The following is a 12,027-nucleotide window of genomic DNA, read 5'->3' as shown; positions in this document are numbered from 1 at the left end:
CTGCAGCCAAGATCCTGTCAACATCTTCCTGAGAAAGTCAATTGAAATGGTCCAAAGTAGGACCAGAAAGCTGACAAAAGGCTTCCAGTTCTTGTACCATAATGATCGTGGCTGGCAGGTCTTGGCGGAGAGTCAGGACTTTATCTGCAGAATAAGATGCAAAGGCCTCACAGCTCATATCCAATTCCTTATCTTTTTGATTGCCCGTCAGCAATACAGTTAGTGTTCAAATTATTCTAAATAATTGAGCCGGGTGCCATGCAGATGCAATGGAGGTAGCATAGAAATCCTTCTCAGTGGCCTTCACTGCCTTCTTATGGACCTTCGAAAATGTTCTATAAGACGCTCTTGATTCCTCATCAAAGGAACACCACCACACTCGCTCTAGTCGTCTAAGTTGCCGTTTCATCCCTTGCAGCTTCAGGGTATACCATAGAGTCGCTTTGGGATGGCAACATAGCCAATCCTCCAAGAGCTCACTGTAGGCTCTCTAAGAAGAGCCCTGTAAGCTCATGGAGGATTGGTTACATGAGGGATGTGTGGCCTAATATACAAAGAAACTCCTGCTACAAAGTGAGCCCTGCCCTTCTTGATACTGAGGAGAACTCCCATAGCACCCAGCTGAGCATCATAGGAGCCAAATTTTATGACATCCTTCCTGTTCAACAGAGGGAACTGCAACAGAGGCTTTTCCTGATTTGTACAAGGAACTGGAAATACAGGTCTAGGTCAAAGAATTTCAGGGAGGAATCAGAACAGCAGCCATAGAGCCTTGTAGGTTTTTTAATAAGATCTGAGTAACTAAAATTAGAACTGTTTTTTTTAATAATCCATGTACTAATAAAATACAAAGGGAGAGTCAGGAGCTGGGTATGTTGTTTTGTTCAAACAACAGGATGTGGTAAAATTGGTTGCATGTGTAGGAGACATAGTGCAAGAATGTACCATCCTGGAAGCTGTTGTTAGACAGGGCATGCTCTGGGAATATACATCTCCCACTCATTTCCATGTGTTTTGTAATTAGTAGCAGCAGCAGCAAGCTTTCCCTTCAGTTAGCTAGAACTTTTGGAGGAGAAAGGAGATGTACCATTACAACTACGCAGAGAGATGGAACAGCTGCCTCTCTTTCTAATTGTTGGGGCTTAGGATAGAATCAGATTATAAATTATAAATCTTTCTTCCCTAGTAAAGTGAATCTTCTGTTGTTTTCTTCAGCACTATCTGTTCTTCACCCCTGGACATACAGGAATTTAATTTTTGTTTTGTATTCTTGGTTTGTTTGTTTATTTTTGCCATGTTGCCTCTTATCAGATATTAATTAGCCTATACTACTTTACATCTACCTCATTGTTTACTTTATTTTATTAATTATATTTTTGTAGCAGTAACAATTTGGTTTTTTAAAGTAGTGGTCATTTACACCAATGTATTATTACTTAATGTTTGTGATGCATTTGACAGGCTTTTCCTCTCTTGTAAGGTGACAAACAGTAATTACATACTTTAAAAATGGTGCAATGTGGTTAGTGTTCACCTTTTTCAGATGTCCTTTTTAAAAAAGTGTTGAAATGATTTTATTTTAAGAGCCATATGTGTTCTTAATTTTCAGACCCTCATAACGTTTGTGAATAAACACTTGAACAAGCTGAATTTGGAAGTTACAGAGCTGGAAACCCAGGTAGTTGCATTTCTAGCAGAGAGCAGTGTCCTGGCATCTGCTATCTTTTCCAGTTTATTCATGACTTTTCTGTTTAGGCCATTCTGAGTGAGAATGGAAACTATCAAAATATTGCCAAGTTGATATGGGTTTGGTTTTTTGTTTTTGTTTTTTTTTAGTATTCATATTTAGATAGCGTGTGTAACACAGACAAATGTTTTTAATAATTGTAAGCGTAGATAATGATAAGCGTACATGAGTTCAAGCAACAAACAAACAGACTTCCTTGCTCACCTTGAGGAAATTACATGTTAGTAGTAGTAAACATAGCACTTTAGAGTATTCAAAGTATGTTGTATACATTTTTTTTTGTAACCCCAACAACACCCACATGGGGGATGGGACGGTGGCTCAGTGGCAGAGCATCTGCTTGGGAAGCAGAAGATCCCAGGTTCAATCCCCGGCATCTCAAAAAAAGGGTCCAGGCAAATAGGTGTGAAAAACCTCAGCTTGAGACCCTGGAGAGCCGCTGCCAGTCTGAGTAGACAATACTGACTTTGATGGACCAAGAGTCTGATTCAGTATAAGGCAGCTTCATATGTTCACATAAGGTAGCCCTCTATCAATGAGTTTATGGCGAGGACAGAATTTGAGCAGGAAATGTCACTGTGGCATGAGCTGTCAAATAGTATCCTTTTTACAGCATTTGGATAACTGAGCAGAATGGGCTCTGTTTCATTGGCTTTGTATGTTTGATCAGCCAGAAGACTCTATTGGCCAAGTGCAGAGTGCAGGCTACCTGGAGCTGTTTCAGGCAATGAAATGATAGGCTGGAACTGGGGGTGGGTGGGGGAAATCCTTGTGTTTTATCCCCTGAACTCTGCATGTTGATGCAAATTCATACATTACCTGAGCAGCATGAGACTCATTTTGTGTATCTGTTGCTATGCTTTGCTTGAAAACTGTGATTGTTCATGAGGCAATGAACTAACATTGCCTGCCTAACGAACAGCATGGTTACTTTCTGTAGATGTTAGCCAAGTTGTGTTTGAAGGCAGCAATGAAATAGTCCCATGGTTTTCAGTAATACGTGAAGTGCAAGATTTTGATCTGGATTGTGCCAGATTAGTGTTGGTTACCTTTGCTTTTTAACATTTCAGTCTTCCAGATCATGATTTGGATGACTGTGAGTGTGCCACAGGATTATCATTTGCATGAGAGCTAATGTGGTGTAGTGGTAAGAGTGTCACACTAGGAGCTGGGAGGACCAGGTTCAAATCACCACTCTGTCACAGAAGCTTGACTTTGGGTCAAGGCTTAATTGATTTGCAGGGTTGTTGTTCTGATAAAAATGGAGGCAAGGAGAATGATGTGAGCTGTTTTGGGTCCCCACTGGGGAGAAAGAAATAAACGATGAATCATCTACCAACGCTATGTGTCTGAACAGGCCCAATCTGCAAGTCTCCTTTATTTCAATTAAATGTATGTATGAAAATGTCAAGAAATGTTTGTTGTGTTTGTTATTACCCACTGACCAAAGCAAACGAGCTATTTGTGAGGGAGAAGTGTTGCTTATTTCCTTTGGCCTTTTTTTCAGAAGTGGGAAGGGAACACAGAGCTTTCTTCAGCTGAATTTGTCTAGCGCCCTTCTGCTTCTGGGACCAGGATATACTGGCAATAGTGGTTGTTGAATAAGGCTGGGGGATATCCTTCTTCTCCTCAAATTCAATGTATTACCATGCTGTACTGAGAAAATTTGACTTTGGGAAAGGAGCACATACTTCATTTGCATAACATCTCAGTTTAAAAGATCTTCATTGGGAAGGCTGGGAAAGACTTCTGCCTAAAAGAGTAGGAGTGTGGGGCAGAAAGTTTGCCAGTGTTTTATTCTTCCACAGAAAACATTCATTTTTTCAAGCTATTGGTTGCTTTAAAACTTAGTAACAGTGAATTGGTACATTGCTCGTACATAGTTAGGCATGTTTGGCAAGTTCAAAGTTGTAATTAATGTTTTTCAGGTAATTATTCCTAAGAATTATGTGAAGGAGTACATGGATGTTTTATTAATTTGTTGCCAGGGGTGTGAGTAAAATCACATATAAAAGTAATAATCCAAATCAAAAATCAAGTTGTAAATTTACTCAGATGGAAGTGCGGGTCAACTCAAAATGAAAGCTTATTTTTATGTCACCTTTTCCCTCATGGAAGGAACTATATAATTACCAGTTTTATATGAAAATAATGAATAACGCAAGTACATGGGTGTATCTGTTTGTAAGAAAGAGCCAGTAAGCATTCACTTTACAAATGAACTATGGACCAGTACTTGGATAAATAGCTGCATATGCACGAAATGTAATGTGACAATTATTCAGTTAGTTTGTAAAGAAAACTCAGGTGTATGCTGCATGTGGACTGTATGTGGACATCCATGAAAATAATTAAATTCCCCTGAAATAGATAAGTTGAAAACCACACCCACTACAGATTGCACACGGTTTGGGTGTGCTAAAATTAATGTCCAACAGTTTTCAGACCTTAATTTTTCCCTTAAATTTAAGCAATTTATTTATTTATTTATTTATTTATTTATTTATTTATTTATTTATTTATTTATTTATTTATTTATTTATTTATTTATTTATTTATTTATTTCTGTAGATTTATAGGCCACCCTTTCCTATAATGGGCTCAGGGTGGCTTCCAACAAAAGAAAACAATCAAAACAGTTTAAGAACAATTAAAACAGTTAAAACAGTTTAAAAGTAAGACAATTAAGCCGCAACTCACATTAGTTAACATTAGTTAAGGCGGCATAAATGGTATGGACAGATCGATTAGGCATACTTGTACCAACCTAGACATTCAAATATAAGAGAAGTATGTTCTATATTAGGAGCCCTGTGGTGCAGAGTAGTAAGCTGCAGCACTGCAGTCCAAGCTCTGCTCACGACCTGAGTTCGATCCCAATGGAAGCTGGGTTCAGGTAGCCGGCTCAAAGTTGACTCAGTCTTTCATCCTTCTGAGGTCGGTAAAATGAGTCCCTCGCTTGCTGGGGGTAAAGTGTAGATGACTGGGGGAGGCAACTGGAAACCACCCCATAAAAAGTCTGCCAAGAAAACATCATGATGTAATGTCACCCCATGGGTTAGTAACAACTCAGTGCTTGCACAGGAGACTACCTTTATCTTTTTAGGTTCTATATTGTCCTCTAATTTTTATTATGCCAGTCAAAATAATTTTTGTATCAAACTTTTCAGGTTTTTGATATAACATTTAAACCACACTAGATTTATTATTTGTTGTACTAAAGTATTTTAGTTCAAGCATTTCTTACTATTTGGACAAAATTAACATTCGGTAATTTTAATTTTTGTTTACTAAAAAGTGAAAATAAACATGCTAATAAATAATAAAAATAATTTCATTAATAATAAATACAAATAAACAAAAAATAAACAGGAGGTGGTGGCTACAAGCATAGCTAGCTTTAAGAGGGGTTTAGATAAACATATGGTGCAGAAGTCCATCAGTGGCTATTAGCCACAGCGTATTGTTGGAACTCTCTGTCTGGGGCAGTGATGCTCTGTATTCTTGATGCTTGGGGGGCGGCAAAGTGGAAGGGCTTTTAGCCCCACTTGTGAACCTCCTGATGGCACTTTGGGGTTTTTTTTTGGGGGGGGGGGTTGACCACTGTGTGATACAGCGTGTTGGACTGGATGGGCCATTGGCCTTATCCAACATGGCTTCTCTTATGTTCTTATGCTAAATCAGATTGTGATGTATTCATTTCATAGCGTGATTATCTGCTATGAGAAACCACACTCATTCCTGTTTTCTGTTATTATCAAGTCAGTTAAGAGAAAGACTAACAGACGAATATCCTGACTTCATCAAGACATAGACAAGAACTGATCTGGATCAGGAATGACCATGAATTTTTGTGTTTTTAGGAATGCCTGTCACAGTCCTGCTGATTCCCTCTTCTATCCCTTTGTAAACACTGGACCTAGATCTTCCTCAAAGTACTTTGGGCAGGGAGTATAGAACTGGGCATGACATATTTCTTTGAGGGCCAGATTGATGAGTTTGTGGCAGATCCCATTATCAATCACAGGGGGGAAATAGTTCTGAGGGAAGGGAAGTATCTTCATCATGGTGTTAGAGCAGTTCTGGGACTGATTTTAAACACTCCTCACTACTTCCCCAACCCCTCTGATGATTTTTTTTAAGTGGTACAATTTGTACCCATCTAGTTTGATCCTTCATGTGGCCATGTAGTGCAGAGTGGTAAGATGCAGTACTGCAGTCCAAACTCTGCTCATGATCTGAGTTTAATGCCGCTGGAAACTGGCTTCAGGTAGTCAGCTCAAGGTTGACTCAGCCTTCCATCCTTCTGAGGTTGGTAAAAGGAGTACGCAGCTTGCTGGGGTAAGGTGTAAATGACTGGGAAAGGCAGTGGCAAACCACCCTGTAAAAAATCTGGGTTTTAAAAGTTTTTATAGTTTTAAGAATTGGGAATAGAGGATAAAGAAGGGATAAGAAATAAAGGTTACAAATCAGTCTTAATCTGCATAGAGAGTACTTTAAAAAAAATACAAGTCTGCATCTGCTATACTTTCTTAAAATACATGCATTGTCACATATTATTATCTCTTAGATTTACATCATCAACATTTTGATATTTTATATTACAATTCTTCCTGTTAAAACACCTATTGGATTTGACATTTCCAGTAGAAGCAATCTTATAATATGGAATACAGGGAAAAGGAGATATCAGTTCACACCAGAGAATCTTAAGAGTCTTGAGTATCTAGCCAGGCATAGAATTTCAACCAATATTTTCGTGCTTCATCCTTAGATTTCCCAGCCAACAGCTGGGTTAAAAAGTCCAACTCTGCTGTTTCCAGAATTTTCCCCACCAAGTCCATTCTTGTGGGAGTTTCCTGAAGTTTCCATCTCTGTGCCAAAAGAATCCTGGGTGCTGTATTGAAATGTGCCAACAAATGTCTCATCTCTTTGGAATAGTCCTCAGGAAATATGTTCAATAAAAATAGTTCTGGTTTGAATTGAATCTGTGTCTTCATAATCTTCTGTAGTAATTCATGAACCATTTTCCAGTATTCCTTCACCATCTCACATGACCACCACATATGATAAAAAGAACCCACCTGTTTAGCAAATTTCCAACATTTGTTAGACATATTAGTATACATCTTACACAACTTCTGTGGAGTCATGTACCATCTATAAAACATCTTATACAAGTTTTCTTTAAAGGTTACTGACCTGGTTAATTTAATATTGAATTTCCACAATCTTTCCCATTCCTCTAACATAATATTATGACCCAAGTTTTTCGCCTATTGGACCATACAGTCTTTTACAACTTCATCTTGCATCTTCATCTGTAGTAGGTATACATATAGTTTGGAGATTAGCTTTTCTTAAGGACCTAGAAAATTTTTATCAAATGGATATTGTTCTGTGTTAAAGCCTATCGTCTTGTCTTTGACATACCTAGATTCGACTTGCATTCTCAACCACCAATTCATTTTAATGTCCATGCTTTCTAACTCTTCACTGGTTTTCAGTTGATTGTCTTTTCCCATCAGGTCATCATATCTGTAACTCTGGTTAGGTTTTTAAAGATTTGGATGAGTGAATGCTTCCTCTGGGGATACCCATCTTGGAATTTTCTGATAAATTCTCATTTTTAACCATGACCATGTATGATACAAAGTTTTCCGGAACCAATGATTCTTAAAATAAGAATGTCCTTCAAGTCTTTGATACCATAGATACGCATACCAGCCCAAATTAAGATCATGTTCCTCTAGCAACAATTGCCTCTTATCATTCAATAGTATCCAATCTCTTACCCACAAGAGCACAGAAGCATTGTAGTACAATTGCCAATCTGGAAGGCCCATACCTGCTCTCAGTTTAGAATCTTGCAGTATCTTTAGTTTGATTCTTGGTTTTTTGCCTTGCCAAATATATTTAGAAACCATCTTATTCAATTCTTGAAAAAACCCACTATTTAAGAATACTGGGATAGTTTGAAATAGAAATAATAGTCTTGGGAGAATATTCATTTTTATTGAAGCTATTCTTCCCATTAAGGATAAATTCAAATCATGCCATTTTTCCAAGTCTTTTTTGAGTAGTTTACCATAGTTGTTCATTTTTAAACTACTACACTTTTTTGAAATAAGTACACCTAAATATTTGATTCTCATACAAAACCCCTGATTTTTGTTGAAGAGACTGAATTTCTTCTATCATATTTGTTGTCAAAAATTTTGTTTTGTGGTAGTTGATCTTCAATCCTGCCCAGTGGTCAAATTGAGTGATCTTGTTTATAAGACAGTCTATTGAGTCTATCAGTTCCTTTAATATAAAAACCAGGTCATCTGCAAAAGCTCTCAATTTGTATTGTTCGCCTTTTACGACCACTCCCTTGATACTTGTATCTTCTCTTATCTGATTATTCAGTATCTCTAAACATAAAATAAAAAGGAGTGGTGACAGTGGGCAGCCTTGTCTTGTCCCCTTTTGAATATTAATTGCTTCTGTTAGTTCACCATTCACCATCACCATCTTTGGGAAGAATATACTGATTCTATTGCTCTCAAGAAATTTTCACCACATTCCATACCTTTCCGTTGTTGTAACATAAATTGCTAACAAACATTATCAAAGGCCTTTTCAGCATCCAAACAAATTAGTGCCAGTTGTTTCTCTGGATGAGTCTCATAATATTCCAATATATTACAAACTGTTCTATTATCTTTCAAATATCTTCTGCGAAGGAATCCAGCCTGATCTTGATATATTGTGGACCATAGAACTTTCTTCAAACGTTGTGCCAATATTGGAGCAAAGATTTTATGGTCCACATTTAAAAGAGAAATTGGACAATAGTTTTTTATATCTTTCAAATCCGCACCTTCTTTTGGAATTAAGGATATTGTAGCTTCTTGCCATGAAGTTGGTCTTTGGCCTTCATCTTGAATCCTTTCAAGGAGACGTTTGAATGGTAACAGTAAGGGCTCCTCATAAGCTTTGTAGAATTCCGCAGGTAGTCCATCTGGACGTGGGGCTTTACCATTCTTTTGAGATGCCATTACGTCTCCATGTTCCCTTATTGTTATTGGTTCATTCAACATTTTTTGTTATTCTTCTGAAAATATATTAAGATTATTTTGGTTAATATAGTCTTCTAAATCTGTCTTGTGAACTTGTTTATCTTCTTATAGTTTTTTATAAAATTGTTCCACAATTTGGCATATCTCCTGTTTTTGAACTTTCTCTTTGTTATTCTTGTCTTTCAAAACCGGTATTATTCTTTTGGCATTCTCTTTTCTCATTCTATAGGCCAACCACCTTTTGGGTTTATTAGCATGCTCAAAAAAGTTTTGTCTGGCATATCTCAATTTTATCTCCATCTCCTCTATGAGTAATAAGTTCAGTTGATGCTGTGTTTCTTTAACCTTATTTCAGAACTCCTGTCTTGTCGGTTGTGTTTTTAAGTTCTTTTTGGCTTCTCCAGCTTGCAACATTAGTTTTTGAAAATTTTCAGTTTTCTTTTTCTTTGCACTATAACTAATTGCAAGGTCCCTGAGGTATGCTTTAGCAGTGTCCCAAACTACTTGCATCTTTACATCTTGTGTTATGTTCTGTTTGAAAAAGGATTCCATTTCAACCTTAGATTCTTTAAGAAAGTCTTTATCTTTCAGAATAGAAGTATTTAACCTCCATGATCTTCTCATTCATGTATCTTTGAGTTTTACCATTACAGGACTGTGGCCTGATATGACTCTTGTTTGAAGTTCTGTCTCAACTAGGTCTTTAACCAAATTTGTAGAGAGCCAACACATATCAGTTCTTGAGCATGTTTGATGACTGGGAGAATAATAAGTAAAGTCTTTCAAATTTGGGTATCTTGTTCTCCATACATCAACCAGATCCAATTCTTCAGCTAGCTTCCAAAAGCTTATTGTCAATTGAAGACTTTTACTTTTGGTATGTTTATGTGTTTTTTTGTCCAGTTGTTGGTCAGAAACTGCATTAAAGTCTCCTATTCTACAGTATTCCACATATTCCAAATTTGATAATTTAAGATGTAGATCTTGAAAGAATTTCTCTTGATGATCATTTGGGGCATAAATATTTGCCAATAGGATTTTTTTATTGTCCACTGTAATTTCCACTAATAAGGTTCTTCCATCTTCAGAGGCGTACTGTAATTGTGGATTAAATTTATCCTTAATATATATTGCCACTCCCCTTTTCTTTTTATTCATGTCTGTTGCTGTAAATAAACTACCAAGTTTCTTATTTTTCAAAAGGTGTTGGTCTTTAGTTAAAATATGGGTTTCTTGTAAACAAATTATATCCATTTCCAATTTTGTCAGATATCTGAAGGTCTTCTTCCTTTTAACAGGAGAATTGAGTCCATTCGCATTAATAGAAATTATTGATGCCATTATGGATTTTTCTTATCACTATCTTTTTTATCTTTTTTAGTCTGCTGTCTTGTTGGGTATTTCCGTGATTCATTTGGATTCTCTTCACCAGAGCTTTCTTCTTCCTCTTCATCATTTTTCTTTTCCTTTCACTCTATCCAGAAAATTCTGGGCTTTGAAAATGGAGTTTATCCTATGCCTGTTCTTTTGATAAGTAAAAAGAAGGCCTTCCTGCATTAGCCATGTATAAGGTTTCTCTTTCTCTCAGGAAGCTTGTTAAGGCTTGGTATTATCTCCTCTTTTGTCTCACTGGCCATGGTACCTCTCTCAAAATTTTCACCATATTTCCAGCTATCATCATTGGTTTGTCTCTTGCTTGCTTCAAAATATCATCTCTGGTCCTCTTTCTTGTAAGCTTCAAGTGAACTTCACTGGGCAGTTTATTCTGTCTCGTAAAGCTTGATGGCACTCATCTGACTTGATCAAACTCTCCTTCCATCCTTTGAGGAGTCACCTGTAGAATTTCAGCGAAGGCTTCACTTAATATTTTCTGTAAATCTTCAGTTTACTATCCTGGTATGTTTTGGAACCTCAGCATATAGGCAGCTCTGTCTATTTCCAGTTGCAAGAGTCTGGAATCATTTATATTCTATTCTTTTCCCAGTTCTTCCACCTTTTGAGTATTGTCTTGTCACCTGGGCATCTAATGCCTTTAAGGCTTTATTGGTCTCTACTTTCTGTTTGCTGTTCTCTAAAAGCTCTTGTTAGATCTCTGCCATCTGCTCTCCTATATTATCTACTTTACTAGTCAGCTGTGCTATGGCAGTTAGTAGAGTATTTTGCATCTCTTTCATATCTCCCTGCATGGACCAGATGAGGAGCTGGGTGAAGGTATTAGTGGTTTACCTTCTCGATTATCTTTTTTTATTGTTTCTTTAAAGCCAATTGCAGCTTTATTTTCCATCCTTATTAATATAATTGCACTCACAGCCACAAGATCCATATGCTGCCTCTTGAGGATTTGTTTTGGAACTCAGTAGATAAACTATAGTAGTAAACTACAGTTTGTTTATAGTAAATAAACTAGTCTTTGCCTGGCAGCACCAATGTTATAGAATGGGTTTTAAAAAAACAAACAAACCACCGTCTGGCTTCTGTCAACAATTTACCAGACCCAAAACAATGATAAGAGCATTAATAAACAAAATCTTTTTAGCACAACATCCTTAGTGCCACTTAGCCAAAACAGTTCAACTCACTAAAACAGAAACAATTCACTATAATAGCTCTTCTAATGATGATAGCTCAGTTAAAATCCAAATCACAGCAGGCTCATCTGACTGCTTCAAGATGTAAATTTGTAATCCAGGGCTGAATGCCCCATTTATAATCCACAGGTGAGATAAAAAATTAAAAATTAGACAAGCAATCCAAGAGGAAAAAAAAAAGCACAAGCTGAACCAGACGTTCCCAAAAAGGTAATAACAAAAAATAAGAAAGACTCCAAGTATGGTATATAAAAAAGAGGAAAAGTGGGAAAAATGAATCCATATATCCATAACATCCACCATCAGAGAATTGTAATCCACTTTAAAAATTTGCACAGGTATTCTTCCTTCAACCAACAATCAGGTTATATTTTATAATCCAATATACAAAGCCCACCAGGATTAAGTATCTAATTGAAGCTCACATAAATTTGTTCAGAGTACTTCAACATAAGCTTCAAATTACTTCTTAAGCCAGCTGTCCTTCTCATCCATATATACTTGCAAGCAACTTTCCCAAAGTCAAGTCTTTCTCCAGAAAGAAGTTTAAAACAGATCAGTCTAATTCAGCCATCAAGTCTCTTCTGTATTTAGAAATTAGTGTGATTCATACTTCTCATGAAGGGAT

General features: G+C 36.8%; 1 protein-coding gene across 2 annotated transcripts in view; it reads left to right on the top strand.

Moving 5' to 3' along the window:
* Positions 1–12,027, top strand: part of PARVA (parvin alpha) — a 151,951-nt gene that overhangs the window by 127,768 nt on the left and 12,156 nt on the right. For both annotated transcript variants that reach the window (XM_060261860.1, XM_060261861.1), the window contains exon 10: positions 1,610–1,678. In XM_060261860.1, coding sequence (XP_060117843.1) covers positions 1,610–1,678 — 69 coding nt within the window. The remainder of the gene's footprint in view (positions 1–1,609; positions 1,679–12,027) is intronic.

This window comes from Heteronotia binoei, chromosome 21, assembly GCF_032191835.1.
Source record: "Heteronotia binoei isolate CCM8104 ecotype False Entrance Well chromosome 21, APGP_CSIRO_Hbin_v1, whole genome shotgun sequence".
Classification (NCBI taxonomy): domain Eukaryota; kingdom Metazoa; phylum Chordata; class Lepidosauria; order Squamata; family Gekkonidae; genus Heteronotia; species Heteronotia binoei.
This window is presented reverse-complemented; position numbering and strand designations above follow the sequence as displayed.